Source organism: Primulina huaijiensis, chromosome 15 (genome assembly GCF_012295235.1).
Source record: "Primulina huaijiensis isolate GDHJ02 chromosome 15, ASM1229523v2, whole genome shotgun sequence".
NCBI classification, from domain to species: domain Eukaryota; kingdom Viridiplantae; phylum Streptophyta; class Magnoliopsida; order Lamiales; family Gesneriaceae; genus Primulina; species Primulina huaijiensis.
The window spans coordinates 840,027-863,225 of record NC_133320.1 but is presented as its reverse complement, the minus strand read 5'-3'; the positions used below and the strand labels follow the sequence as shown (position 1 = coordinate 863,225).

Sequence of the window (23,199 nt, the reverse complement as noted above, 5' to 3'; positions counted from 1 at the left end):
CGTTGAGCTCCATCATACATTTTCATACCAGAAAAAGACTGCGTGTTGGGGCTCGAACTCTCCATCTGTTCCTGAATCAGGAAATGCTCCAGAAGCCTCTGCACTAAGTCAACATCATATAAGGTTGCGTTCTTGTTGTAAGAAGGTATGAGGAGATCACCCAATGTGGCTTGTTCGAACTGCATCCCAACTCGTTTTTCAAGCTCAGTAACCAAAGCAGGAGCCACTTTCAACATGTTTGCCATTCTCAGCAACCGGAGAAGAAAACTACACGAAACGCAATCTTTCTGCGGTGGGATTATACTTATGAGGCTCTCAATGATCATTCTTTGATCCTTGGCCTGAACTATGGGTATATCCTCTTTATTTCCAGCCACTATCATGTGCAGTCCCCCTTTCCAGCTGCTGCTACTTATACCTACATTGGTACTGTTACTTCCCTCTTCGAACGAAGACCCGAATCCCGAACCTAATCCCAAACTAAAATCTGATGCAGATCCTTCTTTTAGCCCTGGGAGCCATTTAGTCGCATAATGCATAATGGAAGCTCCAACCAGTTCATAACTCATACCCTTTACCTTAATGGCAGTGATAACACGAACAAAATGATCAATACGCAAAATGGAAACATCTTCAAACCACCAGCCTGGTGGAACTTGCTGGTTTCTACTCGGGCTAGAATCTTTCATTTCATTCCATTTCGGACTAGAAACTCTTGGGGGTTTTCCTGTGTATTGCCACCTTATTCCTTTAGGATTCGCACAAGCTTTCCAAGCAATCGAGTCGCTACATCTCCTCACAATCTGGAGATTTTCCGCCCAAGGTGATAATTTTTCGCAACTTTTCAACACTAATATAGAATCCCTTCAAGAAGATAAAACCACGTAGCTTAGAAAAGCTTCTGTTTTGAATATAAGATTCCCTTCTTCTAAATCCTCCGTCATTTCAAGATACTCGGCCGCACATCTCAAACCGGAGATATTCGTTGCTGTTAGATCAACAGCTATTCCATAACAGAATTTTGCTGCCAATTCGAATGCCTCAGGACCTCCTGGAAGCTCATCTAGGAATATCTTGTTCAGCTCTTCGTCCCGCGATTCGTATATTATTCGATTCATCTTTCCACTTCGAGAAAGAAGTGGATACTATTGAGGAAGAAAGATTAAACATCACTCAATCTTGTATAATGCAACGGAAACTAACATGTAAAAATGAAGAGTTAACTTCTACCTTGTGTAAATGGAAACTAACATCTCCAATTTGAACTAAAAGATCACTTGGAATATCAGTAGCAACATACCTATTGTCAACAACATCCCAAAAAGATCCTATTTCAAAAAAGTATCAAGGTCTGATATCTCCATATAAGTTAACTACTTCTCAACCCACCAAAACAAAAGAAGTGTTCTGTTATAAAAACTCACACAAAACACAATACTTTCATATACACATCAATTACACCAAGAAATTACTGGGATATATACAACCAGTTACTAGTACAGAGAATCCTTCCATCCATATTATATAAGAGACCGTTCTCGACGAAAAAATTACAACTTTACGTAAAATTTTACATTAAAATTGTAAGTTCTATAAAAAAATATACCACACCATTCAAGAAAATTAGCGTTACTTACCAAGATTGTCCTCTCTGCTCAAACCCATCAGTCTTAACTCCGGTCGTGCTTGATGACAGGACTCCATTGCTGTAATCCCGAATCCCTCCCGCTTCACTTTCTGAATCCCACATACTGAAGACTCGAACTAAAACTAAAACTAAAACTAAAACTAAAACTAAAACCAAAGAACAACAGAAGAAATTCAGACCAGAAGTTATTCAAGTAAATGCCCTTATCCTACTAAAAGTGCAGAGAAAAATGAGCACACAGCACCACCAGTAGATGATGATAAGCAGAAGGGGAAGAATGCCACATGGGATTTGATTGGGTTTATCTGAAAATTGTCGGGTTTCGCACTGATTTTCAAGGCTGTGAGTAATGGGCTGGCTAACACTGTTTTTGTATCTTTTCACTAATGATGAAAAAAAGGGCCATCAAATTCAATTACTTCAGAAAAGAGATGACATGGAAATGCGGTTGGGGTCCAATGAGAATGCGATTAATAGACTGGAGACATGGTTTGTAGAAGAAAGTGTATGAGACATGCGCATGATTTCTTTGTGAGCAAGGTTGGAAAATGGCAGTGGAATCCTGTGCTTTGGAAACTTTGCATCCTTCCTAAGCATAGGTTATTCTTTGGCACATGGGAAATTCCTCGCTCGGGATTGGCGGAGTTGTGTTATTGACAATGACTTGTGTGCTTTGTAAAATGGTCGACGAAACATCGGATCATTTGTTCTCTCAATGCAACATGTCAGCAAATATTTGGAACTCTATGCGTGAATAGCTGGGGTATGCAGAAGAACATGAAATCAACTGCAGCGTCAGGACTTAGAGTATACAGTGGTGGATCTAAGCTAGCAAAACTAAGTTACTTACAATACGTTTTAATTCTTGTCATGATATCTTTGTTGATTTCATATTCCTTGATTGCTACTCGAATCCCTCTGGATTCCGGGGTATTCCCTGTGTTGTTGTATAGAGTCTCAGGGTATGCCTCGTGTATATGTGCCGGATCATGGTGTAAACTGAATTAAGTCTGCTTGTCAGGGGTTCACTCTATACACCATCGGGCATTCCTTGTTATGTTGTTCGTGTGTGAATATAGTTTCTATTGTGTTGACTTGCTCTTCCTGTCCTAACATGAGCCATCTGACCAGGGGATAGCAGACTAGCCTTTGTTCTTGATCTCAATTTAATGGAAGTGTGGAGTTACGTTGTGATTTTGAGGATTTGCCATCCTGTTTTATCATGTTGATGTGCTATCGTGGCCATGTGCTACTGTATTTGATTAAGATATTATGTTAGCTTTTGATTATGTTGTTAGTAATGCTTTGTTTCATGTTTTTTTATGAGAATACTCATTATAATATATTATACATCGATATTTACAACAACTAGGAAAATGCACGTGCGTTATACGTGGTTAACAAAGGATCGAACCATAATTATGAAATTTAGATACTGTCTAAAATCGTTTGAGTAACATCATATTTAAGAGTATTTCTCAATCTAAACAAATCAAAACACAATAGATAAAATAACATGATGACCATAAACATATATATTCATTTGTTCATATGACAAACTTTCCAATCAACGTGATTATGACATAATATCAACTTTGTCAAACCAGAAAATATTTTTTTAATCCAAATATCATTCATAAAAGAAAAAAAATAAAAATAAATTAATAGAGTAATAGATTTACTATGACCCAAACCACATGTACTCAAATGAAGCACACAAAATTATAAGCAATAATAAAAAAAATTCTCTTAATTAATTAAAATTAGCATACTATTGTTAAAATAAAACCACTAAAATTGTTATCAAGTTTAATTCAATTGTTTTTGCTAACTTTTAACCTTTTATAGATTTTGTTTACTTTTTATGTTTGGTTTTTAGAATTACATATTTAGATAATTAATTTTATATCAGAATACATATTTTTCGGTCGATACTTTTATCTAAATTTCATTAAAAAAATTTCTACATGCAAAAATGCTTCATAAAACAAAAATTTACATCTTATAGCTTTCGAGTAATAGTTGTAAACAAAACATAGAGATTGCTTCCTTTAACATCCATTTTAAGGGGAAAAGATTTCTAAAATTATTTTCAAAATAATCTCAAATCTAGCCAAAAATTCACTAACTATATTGATAAAAGAAGATCATATGCCAAATCAGTAAATCAAATGCTATAACTATTAAGTCTCATTACAAAAAACTTGAATCACTTGCTATCATGAAAGATTTCCATTCACATGATTGTAATATAACAGAATAAGATATGGTAAAAAATGAGAATGACTTGAACATTATCAACTATAATGGAGCGAATTTCTACATATTTAACATCATCTTTGGGACAAAACTAAAAACTGAGTTAATATAAATATATATTCTACTTTTTTCTCAAATGATAAAAAAAATGCCCTAACCAATAAAGAGATATCAGATAAAAATGGATCAAAAATGTCAAGCACAATAAAAGTACTTCAATTTATTTGTATCATCAATTGCTAGCTCTAGGGAAACATCAAAGGTTAAACATATTATATATGTGAACAAATGAAATGAAAAACAAAATGAAAACAAAATACTACAATCATCATAATAGAATGCAAAATCTCTTTCGACAAACAAATGTCACAAAGAGAGAAAAAAAAGGTGAAAATAACAAAAAACGAATGTCACAAAGAAGAAAAAGAAAAGCATGGAGAAAACAATTTAAAAAAGTTAAGAAGAATAATAAAACAAGTGAAAAAAGAATAAAAGGTAATACTAAAGGTCAAAAGAATATAATAAACACATGAACTAAAAAATAAATGCACAAGACATTCTACCAACATAAATATAATTGAATGATAACTACTAAAATGAATTAAATCATATTAACCTTAACATGGACAATGACTAAAATAACCCTATCAACTATATCAAAATGCAAAACAAGAGGTCATAATAGTAAGCTCACAAATAGAACTCATATATTTATAGGTATATAGATATAGATATATAGATTATATCATGAGATGTTATATTGAATTTATCATGAAATTTTGATTAATAATATTTTTGAATTGAATTTTTTGTGTTCAAAAAATTGTTATACAAATCTCACTATATTTGTAACATAACTCATTTCCGATTTTATGTCATTTTTTCTTAAAATCTTTTAAAATATATACCTTGAAAGTGTATAAACCTTATCTTCCTTTAGTGAAGAAATAGTTCTTACAAATTTGTCATGCTTGCTTGAATGAATACATCGAAGAGCCACAGTTTTTTCGAGATTCGAAAATCACATGATCCGTGGCTGAAGATAAAAACTTCAAGGGATGTTTATGGATGCGAGTTACCCAAGATTGAACACCATAAAATGTAGTAGGCAACTTAATCACAAGAAGTAACTCGAAGTGCTTTTCAATCTTTGGATAAGGGACTGGAGTTCGTTTTTCGTGTCCAAACGATTTAGTAACGAACGATCCTGCCACATCTAAGGCATCAGCTCCAGGTGAAAACGATTGTAATATACAATTCTCATTCAACATGAATACGAATCAACTACGACCGTCGTCGATATCAAGTATTATTAATGCAGCTATTCCATTTTTCTTTTTCCAAAGAAAAATATGACACAGCGATAACCACATGAAGTTGGAAATTTTCAACAACCTTCATTGCATTTCGTCCATCAGAACATTGCAGCCCTTTTCACCAAGCAAATTTTGAAAACTTTTTGCTTCATCTGTCAACCCCACATCCTTGAATGTCTCGAGAAGTTTACTGCAAATGGAGCTATTGAATGCGGACGTTGAAGATTGCTTCCACTTATCAATTATCTCACCCGCCTCTTTCAAATGTCCAAGAATCAGATATGAAGAAAGAACACAAACATAGTTTCTTCCGGTCAACTTTTGCCTAGTCCTATTGAAAGATTTCCAGATTTGATCAAGTTTATCTTTGTTCCCCAAACCTCCGTGAAGAATGAGTAAAAAATCATAAGATATCAGTTCTCTCTGTGTAATAATATCCTTCTCACTTGCAACCACAGCGTTAAAATCCAAATTTGGTAAACTACAAGATGTAATGTATATGTCAGCAAGTTTCCTGTATCTAAGCCAACTTTTATTACACCCTGGATCAAGACTCATCTCGTCGAGAACCCTTCTCACCTCATCAATGTTGAGAGATGCAGCACAAGAACTTACCCAAAGATTGTAGGTGAAAAGATCAGGCGCAATGTTCTGGAGATTCATTTCCTCAATAATCCGAGGTACCTTTTCTAAATGTCCCACTGACATATACAAAGTCATTACTTCGTTGTAAGTGATGGCACTCAAGGAAAGATTTGCTTCCTCTGTCATTTTTTTGTAGAATTCCTCGGCCTTTTCGGTCAGCTTCAATCCTGCATAAGAGTGGAGCAGAGCAGTGTAGGTTTCACTAGTTTTTGCTGAAAGAGGAAGCCTCTCAAAATACCGTTCAGCAGCGTCTATGCCAAAGACTTTGGTCATCAGATTGATATGGACTGCATAGTCTGAGTCGGACAGGTGAAACTCTTCATGCCTAACCATCCACTCAGATACCCGCAAGATTATAACAATTTGCATCATCAGATGAGTTTATATTTTCAAGCTTCAGCAGAAGGCTTCACAGAGCTTAAAGAGCAGGTACTCGATAAAAATCTCAGAAGTGGTCTCTCAAACCAGACCAAGGAACCTACCTCGACGACCATATTCTAACCTGTTCTTTTTCTACCAAACCTTGTACATTGTCATGTTAATATACAAGAAGTGAGATTTCTTGCAAACAAGATTTGGTACATATTATATCCGGTTAAACCATAATGTCTGAACCAAATTAATTTTTCAACAGGGACTATAAGCACATTGCCAAACAAAGGCATTCAACCCCGACAGCAATCAAATGAAGCTACTGATTTAACAATTCTGTTCCATTACCTTAAAAGATAACGAGATTGCATCAGATAAACCAATCAAATTATCACAAAAATCAGACAGAAAAGATTATCTGCCTCGTCCTGTTGTACGAAACTCACATATAAACCAATAAAAAATCAAAATTCGTTTGAGGATAACTGCCTTGATCTCGTACAGCCACACCATTGCACTAGCGCAATCCCCGTCCTCTACATTCCTACAAAAATATTGAACTCACAGGAAGACACCCATTCAGACCCACGATCTATCAATCGTTGTATCAAAACACATTCCCCACACAAATCAAGTCAAGAAGAGATTTTCTAAAGCTGAATCAATAATAACAAACACAAGCATATTTTACATTTGCCAGTCAAGTGCAATTAATACCACGCAAAAAATTTCCTCTTTCTAAGCAGAAAAATTAAAGACCTCGAGGGCATGCTTGTAGCGTTGTGATCTGCTGAGATCTCTGGAGATATTTCTGAGTTCAGAAACTGTAATATCGCGACCATCGTTGACCCATTTCTGTAGAACATTGGTGGCACTTCTCTTCGGGAGCCTAACCCTGAAAATCCTACTCCTCAGATCATCCTTTTCTTCTTCTTCTCCGTAACCATCTGCGTGGATTATGATAGCTTCGGTGCTCGAAGAAAAGGGTCTGAAGGAAATTCTGCTGCATCCACGTGCATTTCTACAGAGAAATTTCATACAATTCAGTGAAATAAATGCGCAATAACGTATGCAAATGAAGGATTTACCAAGTGATTGTGATTTCGTTGAAATGGGTGAGCCGGGTAAGGAGCTCCAACGAGTCAAATCAATAATTTATAGTTTTTAGGAAATTTGAGTGAAGATAATGGCTTCAATAGCACCTGCAAACAATGAAAAGAACTCGTGAATGGGTGCCGGAGGGGTGTCCGGCGTGGCCACTCCGATGCTTAAGTCAGCAGGGTACTCAAGCGATAAAACCAATGTAGTCAAGTGATGACTGTGTGATATTGGTGTGAATCAATGAATCTAAATGTAAAGGGAGAACCTGGTATTTATAGTAGAAGAAGTAATGATGACCTCGTTCTTCGTGCTACCTACTAATTATAGTAGGGCGGCTACATTCTGACATGTCAAATCATACACTAGTCACATCCCGCCTGTCTGACTTTGTCAACCACTTGGATTAGTGTCAGAGATAGGACGGTCGCCCACACCTCCTGATGACTTATATGACACGCCAAAGTCAAGTTGCTCTGACAGATAAGATTGTCCATATTAATATACTCAAGTGTGGTTCAATTCTCGAGGTGGCTCGGGTGGTCGGTTACCCGGGTGCTTGTATAAGAGCCCGGGCGTCTGGTTGCCCGGGGAGTAGAGCCCGGGCTTGCACCTGCCAGGCTTCAGAAGAATCNTTGTTAGTTTAATCAAAGTTTTTTATTTATTTAAATAAACCATTTAATTCTCACTTGCTCAAATTTTATTAATTTGAACATATATATTTATAAATAATTTTAAGAGGCTCAACAATTATACATAGCAAAGATTATTAGGTTTCAATTTAAATAATGAAAAATAATAAAATTTATCAAAATATATATTTAAAAAATTTATAATAAGGTGCCGCGTTTCAAACCCCGGCCCATGACCAATTAAAACTTAAAAGAACGGGCAGGAATTTTGAACCCCCGGTAGTTCAACAATTAAAAGAATGGGCCTGGGAACCCGGCCCTCGAGCAATTATTAAAATCTAAATTCATGGGCCAAGGTCCAGAATCTCGGCCCCTTACAACAATCATAAGCAGGGTCGTGGTTTGAAATCTCGGTTTTTTTCCTTCATTTTTTGTTTTTTTTGCGAAGTAGAGGTATCTGAGGGGCTTTGAAAGCGAGATCGATGGAGGGCGACGTAGAGATGGCGGCAGCAGAGGGCGGAGCCGCCGTTGTAATGTTTATGTTCATCTCTCTATCTTTCAATATGCGTGCATCCATTTCGATTTTCTTTTCCTCGTACTTAAGAGCCCTATCTTTTTCTTTGGGTGTATTTATACAGGGGCTGGATGATATGAAGCAGAGGTTGAAGGAGATGGAGGATGAAGCAGCTGCTCTCCGAAAAATGCAGACCAAGGTCCAACAGGAAATGGGCTCCGTTCAAGGTTTCGCCTTATTCTCCTGCATTTTTTTAGCATATTTCTCCTGTTCTTTTAATGTCTGTTCAGAGTTTTGTTTTTAATTTGTTGTGTTAAAGCTACATTCTTGTGCCAAGAAACGGGATTATACTTTTTAAATTATGACACCTTCTATTATTTGGCCGTTTACATGTAGCTTAATGTAGCAGGACCACAATGTACGTTTCTGATTCCGAGACAGTAAATTATGGAACTTCCATTTGAAAAGAAAGTTCTCTGCTATCGATCTCGACCGTTAATGCTATGTAATGGTTATGCAGTATTTTGTATGACCGTACCAGATTGCACTCTTACTTTCATCTAAAGCTGATTCAATTCATTTTGGATGGATGTATATCAGTAGATAGATGCAGCATTCATAAATTTGTAATCCCACGTGGTTCTTCTTTCTCATTAAGGATTATGCCTTTCATAAGAAAGATGGATCTTTCGTGGTTGAAGAATATGTATCAAGAAGCGACCTTTATGTTTGTAAATTGGTACAAATTGGCTGATATTTTGATACCATTTAGCAAAAATTGAGCTAATACTACTGTGGCATTACAACATGTCTTGCATAATATTGTTGTAGACTCATATTTCTGACCTTAAATATTAGGATTGGCTGTTCTTTTATATGGCCAAATCATGTGCAGAAAATTGAATGTCTTTTAATTTATATAAAGATGGTGAATGAAGCTCGTGGTCATAGTGTCTTTTTACTTTCTTAATTGAAAACTTTATGCAGTACAAGAATGACACTACCAACCAATTTTAGTGTCTTTTTACTTTCTTGATTGAAAACTTTATGCAGTACAAGAATAACACTACCAACCAATTTTGTGTTCCTATATTTCACAAAATCCTCTTTTTTATACATGTCTGCGTGTATCTTATTGCAACAGATCCTGCTGCTGCCGCTGGTCGGGCAAATAAGGAAGAAGTGGATTCCCGATCGGTGTTTGTTGGCAATGTGGGTTTTAATGTTTGTGGATATACTTTACAATACCAGAGCTTTACCATAGTATTAGATTTAGCCACTCATTTTGACAGGAGTTTTCCATTTTTCATTTCGGTGTTTTACTTATAAAAGTGTTTGATTATTGCAATATATTACTTAATTGCAAATTGTTTGATGTCTCCCTGGCAAACCATGTTTCCTCCTGCTAGAGTAGAAAATATTTTTTAATTTGATTTTTCCTTCCTCGTTTATTTACTTCTTAAATTTGCGAACTGTACTTGATACAAAGAAATTGATTTGTGTGCGCACATTACTGTCCATGTGTTTAATCATCCATTTTTATTAATTGTATACTGTTTTGGAATTATACCCTAATCTTCTGCTGGCAGTTATTAATTAATGAGAAGTGTCTTGTGTGTGTCAAAGGTGCTAAACATTTATTCTGCAGGATTTATATGATCAAATACATCTTTTTCGTATGTTCCTGCCACCATAGAGATGTTGCTATGTTTAGTCATCCGAAAGTTGTCTCTAACTACAACCACTTCTGAGTTTTTTTGCATTGCACAATATTGCCTAACTCCTTATCTGTTCACCCGACAGCGGTTTTGTGACTGGATTTGTCCCATCTAAGTACATCGTATAGCCTGCAGCTATAACAGGGTTCAACACGTACTCATTATGAGCTCTATTGTTTTTTTAGTCGATTCTTCTTTCCTCTTCCTTTCTGGATGCTAAACCTTGGGGTGAAAATTACTTTGTAGGTGGATTATGCATGTAGTCCAGAGGAAGTTCAGCAGCATTTCCAATCATGTGGGACTGTGAATAGAGTGACTATACGGACTAACAAGTTTGGGCAACCGAAGGGATATGCATATGTTGAGTTTCTTGAATCAGAAGCTGTTGAACAAGCTATACTTCTTAATGAATCGGAACTTCATGGCCGAATGTTGAAGGTGAAGCTACGTCCTGCATGTGTTTGTTAGGCATATTCAACACATGGGCTCATAAAGCAGTATTATTGAACACCAAACCTTGTAATACTATCTTTTCTTGATGGATATGTTTTCCATTTTTGTTCTTGAAGTATTTTGATACTGTTCCAGGTATCAGCCAAGAGGACCAATGTTCCTGGAATGAAGCAATTCCGCCCCCGACGTTCCAACCCTTACATGGGTTTTCAACCTGGGACACCATTCATGGCCGCACCTTATGTTTATTCTCCTTACGGATATGGGTAGAGACATTCTTTCTTGCATCTTTTACCCTGTGACATCTTAACTATTTCTGCAATTTCTTCCAATTTTATGCTCTTCGTTCTTTTGGCGAAACTATCAATATATATTTGTTTAATCTGCTACAGGAAGGTACCGAGGTTTAGGATGCCTATGCGATACAGCCCTTACTTCTGAGCCCTACAATTCCATCCTCTAGTATATGTTCTAGACTCTCAAATGTTTTTCATTCTTTCTTCCCGTTTATAGAAATGAAGCTTTTGGTGAAACTCGTGTTGCTTAATGTTTGTTGTGATTAAGTTTATATTTTCTACCGTTCTATATGTTGTGAATTTGCTTTGAAATCTTGACCTTTTCCCGTCTAGACTACACTCCTCCAATATAAAATGCATCATCGTGTGTATCGCACTCATATGTATTATGTAGGATCGACATGTATCTTTATACGTCTAGAGTATATGTTATATGATCCATATGTATTTTTATATGTGTATTATGTAGGATCGACGTGTATTTTTATACGTCTAAAGTATATATTATATGATCCATATATATTTTCATCACTTGATAATGAAAACCCCACCACTAAATTTTTTTTGGTACTTTGTTTCTTTTTAGTAGTTGAGACGTTCTTTTTTTTTTAAGATAGATAAAGGTTATGGTATTATTTTGGGTTTTAAATTTGAAAATGGGGGATTTCGATTACCAAATTAATTGGTTGGGCAGTTGACGAGTTTAGGGATAAAGAAAAGGAATAATTAAATGGGTACATAGTATAGCTCGAATAATTGGACTTGGAACCAATAATTGCTATAAAAAATACTCTCTCCAAATATCGCTATCCACTCCAAAATGCTGGCTTTCCACGCGAATTTTCATTGACGCCACCTGTTATTGGTGATGAACGCTATCTAAATCATATGATAAACTATACTATATACNCGTGGACTACTGGACGGTTTTCCTCATCTTCCTATGGCTCACGATCTTCTCACGTTTCTTCCTACGATCAACTCCTATTTTGACGTTTCATGATTTATCCAAAACAATTTGAATCGATGGACTTTGTTTAACTTGCCTGTTGACATAAATTGATTGATTTAGACAATTAAATTAAGTGTGCACAATTTTAGCCAATCATTTAGATTTTAAAACAGGCATATTATGAATCTCTATAGCTTTAAAATTTTCAAATCGGTTAATTCAAGCCATATTCAAACTCTCTACACGTTATTGGGCTACCCAACAACATTTTGTTGGGTTCGTGCCCACACGTATGAAGGCCCATATAATCACACAACGATTGAATGTTTATGGGCCATGAGAATGTTAATAGGGCAAATTTGGTACAAAGCCAACTTGGACTATCTAGCCAACCCATCAAGCATCTGAAAAGCCCATGAAAGTATCATTGGAAATTGGTCCGAGAAGAGCTATCATTCTTTCAGATGGGTTCGATCAAATAGAAATATGGATTTTATTTTTTAATTAAATAATTGATCGAGATTATTTTATAAATTTTTCTTAGATGAGGTCGGAGGCGAGGCTAAGCACGTGGCCCGATGGCGGCGGCGGAGAAGCTGGTCTCCACAACTACACATCTTCCAATACGTCATTCCGGAATATTTTAATGCTATAGGAAATCAGGAAGTGTTTGGTTTCGATTTTCCGGGGCAGTCAAATACAATATTTGCTCCTCCTCAATTTCCAAAAGAGGAAAATATATTTGCTCCTTCTACTTCCATTTTATACGGTTCACTTCAGTCACGATTTGTGTAGTGTAGACTAATCATTGATTTCAGACATGGGTTGGAGAGGAATCCTCGGATTTGATTTTGGGATTGTCCAGGCGCCATTGGGGCCGGATATTTCGGGCCCGGAGCTTGTTGCCGCCGTTGCTAATTCCGGTTGCCTTGGTTTCCTTCGGGCCCCCGATTGGGTATGTCTTTTCGTCTCAGTGTAGAGTTTCCAGTTTTGGTTTAATCAATTTTGTTCTCCTGACTGAGTGTTGAAGCCAAAATAGCCTATTTTCAGATTGAATTTTGTTCTCCTAATGTATTTTACTGGGGTGTTAATAGTTTCATTTTCTAAAACTTAATTTGCACAAACACCAGATTAGTGTAGGAACACTAGAACCTTAACGGGAACCAAAGTCACTCCAAGTTTCAAACTTGAATTTCAGCTTCAAATTACTTGTGATTTTCTATGATGAGTCATGATTAGTATCCGGTCAGATATTAGTTTCATTGTCAAGAAATTGATTTGAATAACAGGAGGCACCAGATCATCTGAGACAGCTCATTAGGAAGACTAGAACATTGACAGATAAACCATTTGGGGTGGGCGTGATTCTTGCATTTCCTCATGAGGAAAACATAAGAGCCATACTGGACGAAAAGGTCGCAGTTTTACAGGTTTACTGGGGTGAATGTTCACAAGATCTGGTACTTCAGGCCCATAAAGCTGGGGTGAAGATTGTACCACAAGTAAGTTTTTTTAAATAACTTTTGTCTTCAACGTCGGTTTTCCTTCTTTTGCCTCATGGCTTTGCCCACCACCTGGGTTCTTAGCTGCGTATCTTGATCTCAGTTCAAAATGTTGTTTTGTATCCATTTGAGCTTGTTTGGATTTTGTGGATAGACTTCCTTGTCTAAGTCCTGTGTTGTCACTTAGATCATACATAATGTCCATATGCTGATCTCAGTTGAATATGTGGTTTCACACTTTGACCGTCTGAATTGATGGTGATTATCACTGGATTCTAAAAATTCTTTTCAAGATTTTACCCTTGCTTGCAATTTTTGTCAAGGTTGGGAGCTTTGAAGAAGCAAAGAAAGTTGTCGACATTGGTGTAGATGGAATAATTGTTCAAGGAGTGGAAGCTGGAGGGCATATCATTGGTCGGGTACTAGCGCGTTTTTGTTCTTGTAATTTTATGTAATATTTACTATTATTTTCAACCATTTAATTTTCATTCTTTTAGAAGATCTGAAAAATCAAGACACTTGATTCTATTTGCAACTCACATTTCTGCTGGATTTACCAGCTATAAAGATTGATTAAGTCTCGCTTTCGCTTAAGCGCTTTCCTAAATCGCTACGCCTTCACCGAAAGCGGTTAAAAAAGCGTTCAAACATAGGTTGAAAATATTAAGTGTTATTAAATATTCTTATGTGCGACTTTTAAAAAACAAAATGAAATTGATGAATAATAAGAAATTGATGAATAATAAGAAGAGGGAACACAAATGAGCGATTTTATTAGTTAGTGATGCTATTAATGTACAATCGTATTTAATAACACAATTAAGTGCGACTTTTTTTGAAACGAGATTGATGAACGAGAAGAAGAGAAACATGAATTAAAAATTTTAGTAGCAAGCAATCCTAGCAATGTATAATATTGGATAGTCAAGTGTAGCGATAATGAATATTCGGTAGACATTGATACTTTATAACCTACAAGAGATCTTAATGTTAATATTTTAAAGTAGTCCAAATAAATTGAGTTTGTATTTGATAACATGAGAGATTAAATGAAAGATAAAATATATTGAATTAGAATCTGACAAAAAATTAATGCATTACACTTTAATTTATTATATTTATACATTATTTAACCCATTAATTTGTTTGAGATAAACCCTTTTTAACGTTTAAAAAGCGTGAAGCTTGACTCTCTCGCTTGGACGCACTTCATGTTTTTCAGAACCTTAGTATTTATTGATTAATTCATGAACAATGCATCTCGATTCTTGGTAAATTGCATCGAATTGTGGTGGCCTTGTGCTTTATACACTCACATCTTAACAAGCTGACACTGTAAACTTTACCTAGTCAACGTAGAAGTGACATCAGTTTATTAAGTTAAGAACGTGCAGTATGGTTTCCTAATGTTGGATAGACCCATATATTAAATTCACGGGCTATAGGGAGTTGTCGGGATTGATTTCATATAGATTGGGGAGGGAGATGCATGCATAGAGTGTGAGTTTTTTTATAGGAGGGATAGCCCCTCCGTTCTATTGTTTCCTTTCATATTGTTTCCCGGTGTTCTCCCACAAAATGAGTATGTGTTGTGTATGCATCTTACGCATGTGGCGTGTGTTAAAAGTTTGTGGCATTTTACATAATAAGTGCATTTTATATAACAGAAAATGTCATGGATGAAACGTTTGTGGCATGAACAACTTTATTCAGGTTGTGGTCGTCTTTCTCGATTACTTATCATTGTTTGATTAAATTTCTCATGATCACTTACTATTGTTGGAACACTAGGAAGGCTTAATCACTCTGTTACCAAGAATAGTCGATCTTGTTTGTGATCGTGATATTCCTGTAATTGCTGGTGGAGGGATAGTGGACGAGCGTGGTTATGTAGCAGCTATGGCGCTTGGAGCTCAGGGTGTTGTATTAGGAACCAGGTTTGACGGCTTACTTCATTTCAAATTTCTCAAGAAAATTACTCGGGAATATCACAATCGTCACAAAATAAACTGACTTTTGTACTTGTTACAGGTTCCTTGCGACAGAAGAAAGCTATGCTCATCCTACCTACAAGAAAAAGTTGGTTGATCTTGACAAAACTGCATACACAGACGTGTTTGGCCGTGCTAGGTGGCCAGGGGCACCTCATCGTGTTTTAGATACTCCGTTTTTCCAAGAGTGGAGAAATCTTCCGAGTGAGGAAAACGAGAGCGAACAACCAATAATTGGACAGTCAACCATACATGGAGTGGTGAATATACTCTCACTTTCGTTCTCATATGATTCCTTTACCCTTAAAATTCATAACAGCCCCGGTCCCTCCCCTGGTTTTTTTAGGAGAAAGAGATCCGACGTTTTGCGGGGACAGTTCCCAATGCGACGACTACAGGTGATATCGAGAGCATGGCAATGTATGGCAGTGCAGGTGTTGGACTGATAAATGAAATTATACCAGCAAGTGAAGTAATAAAGAGACTTGTGGAAGGGGCTCAATCTCTCATCAATAAGCAATTCGCTCCTTGACCACGCACGGTCTAACGTGTTCTTTGTGTGTGTGTGTGATGTGATGTATGTATTGTGTTAGTTTATTTTACTAATATGTATCGTCCCCTGGGCTTTGGTAATGTTGTTAATCAATTCCATAATGAAATTATTGATATCATTTTGAGTCACTTGACTTGACTACCTAAGAACATGTATACATAACCAAAATAATTTATTGAGACGTAATTCAAACATTTTAAATCGTACAATATATAATATATATTACGATGACGACCAAGACCTTATACCTTAATAGCTACAATTATAGATAACTAATACCCGATCCATACTCGAACTTAATTAGTTCGATCTATTAGACCGTCCTTCGAATAAATTAATTTCTTTTACATTAAATTAATCCAGTGACAGCTAACTTTTGTGAGTTCTTATTGGATGTTGAACTTATGAAAATACATTTTTACATGCTCTTACAATTTTCAATAAACTCCGAAGAGTTTTAAATCATCTACACAGGATAAGATATGGAATAGATAAGATGAGTAATAAATGTGATAAAATAGAGATGTGTGATGGTACCGTTTGGTGTACTTGATGAGTGAGAGTGAGAGTGAGAGTGAGATGATGTATAATTTTTTATTCATATCATGTTTGTCTCATTTTCATGACTCGTGATAAAACTATATGTGAGCTGCATTATACATCTATATCTTCCCACATGACGATCATATGCTAAGTATGTCATGAATGAAATTTTACAATGACACTCTTTAACCATTATAATTAATTTATATTTTGAAAGGACGTTTAAGATATTATAAATTAGTAAAGACAATAACAATGCAAGATAAAAACATAACAAACAATATATCATTCATCTTTATACATTACTCATCCTTATTTCAACATACTTATTATTCATCTCTTATAGTTATAAAATTTCGTTCATATAATATACATAGATATCTGTATAATAGAATCGACATATAATATCATCACAAACCGATTGATAAAATTAAGATGACTAAAAAACGAGATATATAAAAAAAATAATGTATCATAGTATCATGCAACCTTCATTAAGTGTACCTAAAATATTTTGTGGGAAATATTGAAAGGCTAACAATGGTTGCGTAACAACACTTAGTTTGGTACTAAATTAGACAGTTGAATGAAACGATGAATTAAATTCTTGATTTTATCGAAAATATAGCAGCCGTGCCGTTACTATAATTAAAGAAGCTGAATTTGTACCACATTCTCGATTATAATAGAATCAATCGCACACTTGTAAATTGGCGGTCTTTTCCATTTCTTTTTCCGTAATTTGTCCATGCTCCATTTTCATACTTCACTCCTCGATTCAGGCTCCGTATGAGGGGATTGGGAATACGATTACAGTGCCAGTATCGATGTAAAGAATTTCCATTTCGTAGTTTAAATCAAGAAACGATAAAATAGTACTAAAATGGTGGATTATTTTTTTTTCAGTGCTTGAAGGAACCATTGAGTCCTCAATATGGAGGAGGGTTGGTCGAGAATCCGAAGGTGGATTTCGGAATGCAGGGATGGAGCGTGTTCGGAGAGGGGACGAAGGCGGAGATCATGCAAATCGAGTCGGGGAATGATTCCAGTAGGCATGATCCTCGTGACGGTTTCTCGCAGACTTTTGAGCTCAAGAAAGATCTTCCCTACTCTTTTACTGGTGAAAATTTTCCGGAAATTTTTAGTTTTGTTTGATCCATTAATTGAATTGGTGTTCGGGTTTCTGTTTTTTTCTTGAATAATTTACAGCTTGGATACAAATTAGTAAAGGAAAAGATATCGTTGGGGCTTTTATGAAAATCTCGATCAAGAAAGTGTAATTGTGGGGGTCTAGCTCGAGTTGGGTGCCGGTCTATGCTGAAGGAGGGTTCCAAGTTTATCTAGATTACAATGCAGAGCTCTATTTTCTGGTATGCATGGCATTGAAATTCGGATTTTGCGTTTTGTATGATTATTTATGTTGGGTTATTTCCCCATTTAGTTTGGTGATTTTTGTGTTTCAACAGAGCAACAATACGCGTGTTGAATTGTGGCTAGACAGTGTTTCTTTAAAAGATTTCACCAAGAAACAGTGGAGAGATCATCAGCGTCAAAGCATCGACATGGTAAATTCACGAGTTAGATGTGAAAAAGCCTTCATGTTTTTTTTTTTTGTTCTTTGATGAAATGCTACTGTGGGTGCAGAATCGAAAGAGGAAACTGAGAATCAGATTTACTAACCAGGAAGGGGAAAAGCTTGTAGGTGCACACGTCACCTTGGACCAAATCAAGCCTCATTTTGCGCTTGGTGCATCCACAACAGAGACTATTATTGACAACAAAGCTTATCAAGAATGGTTTCTTTGACGTTTCACTGTAACGTCATTCAACAACGAGCTCAAATGGCACTACACAGAAAAAGAAAATGGGAAAGAAAACTATACGGTCCCAGATGCCATGATTTCCTTCTTTAGGAAACAAGGAATTCCTATCCGTGGGCATACCATTCTCTGGGATAAGCCAATGATGAACAGCCAATGGATCCATGAGCTTTCTCCTCGACAACTCCTCGATGCAGCTGTTCATCGGATTGGATCGTTATGTCTAGATATGCTGGCAAGCTAGCGTCATGGGATGTGATAAATGAGAACATTTATTTCTCGTTTTATGAAGACAAGATGAGGCCCAATGCGCTGGCTATGTTTTTCAAGATCGTTCAAGCGTTGGATCCAGGGACTACAATGTACCTAAACGAGTATGCTACTCTCAAATATCCTTTGGATACGGAGGTCAGTCCGTCCATGTATGTGGAAATGCTTAGGAGCATTAGGTTCTTACCGGGAAATGAGAACACAGTGGTGGGGCTGGGACAGCAAGGTCGTTTCACATATGACAGATTAAACATATCTTACGTACGTGCTGCCTTGGACGTCATTGGTGCCACCAATATGCCAATATGGCTCACAGAACTCGACACTGAAAGAGGCCATGATCAGGTGACTTGTGATCTTAATCTGCAAGTAGCTTATGATCCATTAATTTCATTCGTATTTCATCCAACGAAACTGAATATATATTTAATAACAAGCAAAATAAGGATCACAGTGGTTGTTTCTGATAATTATCAGTGGCTAATTTGCTTATAGATCATGGAGTTGGAAGACATCCTGTGGGAGGCTGTGGAAGGGATTGTTCTGTCATCTGTGGGCAGGATGGAAACCTACAGGGTGTAACAAAACATGTTTAGAAGACAAGAATTTCAACAGGTTGGCAAAAGGCTGCGCTCTGATGTGCTTCACGGACAACAATTTCAAGAACTTTCCGCTAGGTGATATAGTCCATAGATTGATTGAAGAATCGAGAACTACATTTTATATATTGCAATCCTAAGAATTACAACATGATTTAGGGAACAATTATAACTTAATTATGTTGAAAGTCGTCTGTCAATTATATAATAGTAGTACATTTATATATTTAAAAAAGTTCACAGAATCAACTCATAGGGGTGGTAGCGCAGCATCTGAGTTATCCTGAGGTTGAGAGTTCGAGCCTCTCTCACCCCATTCACAATTTTTTCCACAAAATATTTGTTTCTTACGTTTTATTAGGTATAACAATCTTAATTCGACATCAACCGACCTTAGCTCAGTTGGTAGAGCGGAGGACTGTAGTTGTCAATAGTCATCCTTAGGTCGCTGGTTCGAATCCGGCAGGTCGGATTTCTTTTTCTATTTTATTTATAGTTTGGGTATTTTCAAAAGGCCCATTAAACTGAATGAAAGAAGCCCACACAACTATTAACAGGCCCATTCTTCTCATTATCAAAAAGTTTCGATATGTACAATGTCATGCTAAGAGAATATTTTCTGCAAACTTGAAATTTAATTTTAAAAAATATTGTAATTTTCCTTTTTCCATATAAATTAATTTTTTTAAAAAAATATTGAATTTTCCAACATAATAAAGAAAAATGCATTCTTCCGATTCAAAGAAATTACTCAGTAACACTGCATAGTTCACACTGTCTTGCATAAGCATAAGCAAATTAAAGCGCAAAATATTTTGTAAAATAACTCATCCCATTTAGATTGTCACAGAAAATACACTCGAATTTCATATTCTTCACGCAAATTACAGATACATAATATTGAAATCTACATAGAGGAGTAAAACATCACAACTACTTTGACACTGAATATTACAAAGGCGGATCCAACACCTTCACAATCCAACGACACACTGAAGCAAAGAATGACCTGAACCGAGTATAACGAAATGAGCGTTTCTGTCCAATTGTTGCACAGACACAACAGTGCCCTTTTGCAGTGTATTCGAATTTGGTACCTAAAAGGTTTGGTTTCTGGCATTTGGAACACATGTAAGCCTACCATCTTGCATCTCCAACACCTATAATTATATAAAATAAGCCTCCATTTAGAAGCGTACGACAACGCATGAGATATCATCTTTACTGTCTCTGTTCAATGCTTCGGTAGCTAATTGCTTGGCTGCCTTCTGTGGATCTTTTATCTTCTTGGCTATATCTACAGCTTCTTGATTCGACATCACCTGCAAATGGATTGAATATGAGTCCGAGAATTAATAGATTGAAAGTTTGGAGGAGGTGAAGAGACTCGAGGGTTGGGGGCTAAGACGACCTTCCATAAGCCATCGCTGGCAAGAATAAGGAAATCAGTTTCATTATCAATATCAGCATTGGTGACATCGGGATCGGATCGTAGGTGCAACTTTAAGTTCTTATCTCCAAACGCACGAGAAACTGCTAACTGCCCGTCCACTCTAGCAACATCTCCTGTTACAAAACATATTTCTGAATAGGAGAGTGCACTGAAACCAAATAATAAATTTTCTTCACAAGGAAATTTAAATTTCGTGGCAAATAGAACATAGTTCTACATGTGCTCATCTAGATAAGATATTTAGGTAGGAAAATCGAAGTTTTGAAGGAATGACAGAAGAAAATTTTCAAATCAATTTTGCTTTCCAAGATCCTACTTTCCACTTCGAGAGCTCAATGGAGAAATAGATAACCAGCGAACAAAAAAGTAATATATATTAGAAAATATTCTTCTTTCAAGTCATAAGTAACCAGTAGTACCAGGTATGTTAGAGACAAATCCGCCTCTGTTCTCAATGTCATCCCTCTCTGTATTTGGCTCGTGATCAATGGTCATCTGTATAGCTTGTCCCTTCCTGGAAAGCACTGCTCGTGAATCTCCAACATTGGCCACCCAAAGCCGTCTGCAGTCGATAAGAATCACGTTAACTGCTGTGGACCCACCCCTACCCAGCTCTGGATTATGTGAGAGAATCATCTGGTCCGTTCTCTCATATGCTTTTGCAATAGACCTGCTAGGATCAGCCCAAAAATCCTCCTGGAATCATTCAACACACGTGGAAGTAGAACCATTAGCCACATATATACAAGTGGGGTAAGTTCGTGGCGACCAGAACCAACTATTTAAGCCTCGGTATAGATATAACAGTAAGAGGCCGAATGCAAGGTCCACAGAGCAGGCGCCTCTAAAATGATTAATAAGCTATGATAAACGCTAACACTGTCTCAAACTAAGAATGTCACTCGCCCACCAGACAAGCACAACTTTAGCATGTTAGAATTAAGCTTTTTTAAATCGAGTTTTCAGCAAAGTCAAGTCCAAGTAACACTTATTACTACGGATGACAACACCAATCACTCCATAAATTATTCAACCAAGGAAATAACCTGCTTTAAAATATTGGAAAACAAGTGCTTCTGTAAGTAGGCTGGTACACTATCTCCCAGATGGCCATCATAAATAGCAAATAAACCGAGCTCATGACCTTGAAACTGTACAAATTTAGCCACATGGTAATCCTCCATGGGATGGTTTGCCTTCCCTTTCACTAAACTGAATCCATACTTAGCATGACCAACATTGCTTTTTCCCTTGTCCGAACCATATGAAGAACCCTGTTGAATCAAGTAAAAAAACGATGCAAAGTTTTGTAAGAATTGAGAGAAGATCAATCTTGGGACCGAAACAACATAAAATACAATAGTTAAGAGGGATTAAAAAGAACAGAAAGATGCAAGTTTAATATAGATGCATACAAATTTTCTAGCAAATCACAAGTATGATTGAAGATTCCAAAACAAATTAGCATCATCGAAAGTACATGATCCCAGGAAATCCCACACAGAGTATTAAATCTTAAAAAGCAAATTTAAGTAATTTCTCATCCAACTCCACATCTTGAAAACACCCAAAAGCCGATTATATAATCTCCAAAGTACAAACGAAACAAAAACCTCAAAAAACAGACAGCAGAGAAACAAGGCCTCACCTGTGACTGGAAACAGCAGAAAGTATCCATATCAAAGAACACCTCAACCTTCCCTTATCAGAACCAAATATCTACCATGTGATGACAGCGCAGAAAATACACAACCTGAGACATGGTTGAATAAATTTTGATCTTTAATCACATACCCCCAAAGAGAAAAAGAAAAATCAAGAATCCACATATACCGTTCAGGAATCAAGAAAACAACATGGGAATTCCCAAACATAGATTCCACTTACCGATCCACCTCTCTAAACAAAGTACGCGGAAACTGAATAAATGAATTTTAGAATCGCCCTAAACTAGATCCTCCAAGAAAATCCTCCTATTAATACAATATATAAAATTTATGTACACAGAAGCTGTTAGAGGGCTGAAAAATTCAAGAACGGAATTGAGAAAAGGAGCTTCGAGGGAAAATGGATCATAAATTAGCTGGTGTGATTGTGTGAAGGCAAGAATGGCTGCCCAGTGGCCAATTTGGTCTTCCCCCGCGTTGACTTTATCTTCTTTTCAGTTCTTGTTCTCCAAAACACGTGTTAAAGGGACACTGTTTGAATTTTTTTATTTTTTTATATTATTATTTCATGAAGAGGATTCATAGTTTTTTTNTATGATCCGAATAAGAAATTTGTCTCACAAAATACGAGGTTTTTACTTATTGTTTTTTGAATAAATATTTTATTTTTACTTTAAAACCTGCAAGATTAATAGCTCTTGTTTGCGCATATATTACAACATAATAATAATTTAAAAGTATCTTGCTTGGATCTGGAGTGACTAGTGAGTTGGATAATAATATTTATGGTATTCCTTTTGGCATGTTTACATCTAGCTTTTAAATATATATATTTAAAATAATATAAAAATTTATGAAATATTTTAATTGAAATATATATAAAATTTGAAAAAATTAT

General features: G+C 36.2%; 6 protein-coding genes, 1 long non-coding RNA gene, 1 other non-coding gene and 1 pseudogene across 8 annotated transcripts; 5 read left to right on the top strand and 4 right to left on the bottom strand.

Annotated features, from left to right (window-relative positions):
* Positions 1-5: 5 nt before the first annotated feature.
* LOC140958361 (root phototropism protein 3-like) lies at positions 6-2,201 on the bottom strand (annotated as a pseudogene).
* A 2,941-nt stretch (positions 2,202-5,142) lies between these two features.
* Positions 5,143-7,330, bottom strand: LOC140958641 (pentatricopeptide repeat-containing protein At5g09450, mitochondrial-like). Its single transcript, XM_073416164.1, has one exon. It carries the CDS (start codon positions 6,238-6,240, stop codon positions 5,305-5,307), a length of 936 nt encoding a protein of 311 aa, XP_073272265.1. The 5' UTR covers positions 6,241-7,330; the 3' UTR covers positions 5,143-5,304.
* A 1,066-nt stretch (positions 7,331-8,396) lies between these two features.
* Positions 8,397-11,283, top strand: LOC140958642 (polyadenylate-binding protein 2-like). The gene is made up of 6 exons (XM_073416165.1): positions 8,397-8,500; positions 8,609-8,711; positions 9,629-9,696; positions 10,449-10,640; positions 10,791-10,921; positions 11,048-11,283. The coding sequence occupies exons 1-6, from the start codon at positions 8,453-8,455 to the stop codon at positions 11,094-11,096; spliced, it is 591 nt and encodes a 196-aa protein (XP_073272266.1). The 5' UTR covers positions 8,397-8,452; the 3' UTR covers positions 11,097-11,283.
* LOC140958644 (uncharacterized) lies at positions 9,366-9,664 on the bottom strand. The gene is made up of 2 exons (XR_012171818.1): positions 9,583-9,664; positions 9,366-9,515 (listed from the first exon to the last, which is right to left on the bottom strand). It is a non-coding gene; the product is annotated as an uncharacterized lncRNA (long non-coding RNA).
* A 1,151-nt stretch (positions 11,284-12,434) lies between the features above and the next one.
* LOC140958640 (uncharacterized) lies at positions 12,435-16,152 on the top strand. Its single transcript, XM_073416163.1, has 6 exons — positions 12,435-12,858; positions 13,193-13,405; positions 13,729-13,824; positions 15,197-15,342; positions 15,437-15,656; positions 15,743-16,152. The coding sequence occupies exons 1-6, from the start codon at positions 12,724-12,726 to the stop codon at positions 15,926-15,928; spliced, it is 996 nt and encodes a 331-aa protein (XP_073272264.1). The 5' UTR covers positions 12,435-12,723; the 3' UTR covers positions 15,929-16,152.
* A 1,033-nt stretch (positions 16,153-17,185) lies between these two features.
* Positions 17,186-19,368, top strand: LOC140958181 (endo-1,4-beta-xylanase 4-like). The gene is made up of 5 exons (XM_073415541.1): positions 17,186-17,321; positions 17,399-17,862; positions 17,959-18,057; positions 18,137-18,927; positions 19,078-19,368. The coding sequence occupies exons 4-5, from the start codon at positions 18,532-18,534 to the stop codon at positions 19,162-19,164; spliced, it is 483 nt and encodes a 160-aa protein (XP_073271642.1). The 5' UTR covers positions 17,186-17,321; positions 17,399-17,862; positions 17,959-18,057; positions 18,137-18,531; the 3' UTR covers positions 19,165-19,368.
* On the top strand, positions 17,468-18,298 carry LOC140958757 (endo-1,4-beta-xylanase 5-like). The gene is made up of 4 exons (XM_073416322.1): positions 17,468-17,612; positions 17,702-17,768; positions 17,934-18,057; positions 18,137-18,298. Exons 1-4 carry the CDS (start codon positions 17,468-17,470, stop codon positions 18,296-18,298), a joined length of 498 nt encoding a protein of 165 aa, XP_073272423.1.
* Positions 19,369-19,568: 200 nt separating the features above from the next.
* On the top strand, positions 19,569-19,653 carry TRNAY-GUA (transfer RNA tyrosine (anticodon GUA)). The gene is given in 2 exon segments: positions 19,569-19,605; positions 19,618-19,653. It is a non-coding gene; the product is annotated as a tRNA-Tyr (tRNA).
* Positions 19,654-19,909: 256 nt separating this feature from the next.
* LOC140959750 (probable protein phosphatase 2C 10) lies at positions 19,910-22,777 on the bottom strand. The gene is made up of 6 exons (XM_073417746.1): positions 22,522-22,777; positions 22,283-22,387; positions 21,681-21,908; positions 21,054-21,330; positions 20,593-20,747; positions 19,910-20,503 (listed from the first exon to the last, which is right to left on the bottom strand). The coding sequence occupies exons 2-6, from the start codon at positions 22,310-22,312 to the stop codon at positions 20,369-20,371; spliced, it is 825 nt and encodes a 274-aa protein (XP_073273847.1). The 5' UTR covers positions 22,313-22,387; positions 22,522-22,777; the 3' UTR covers positions 19,910-20,368.
* Between the last annotated feature and the right edge of the window lie 422 nt (positions 22,778-23,199).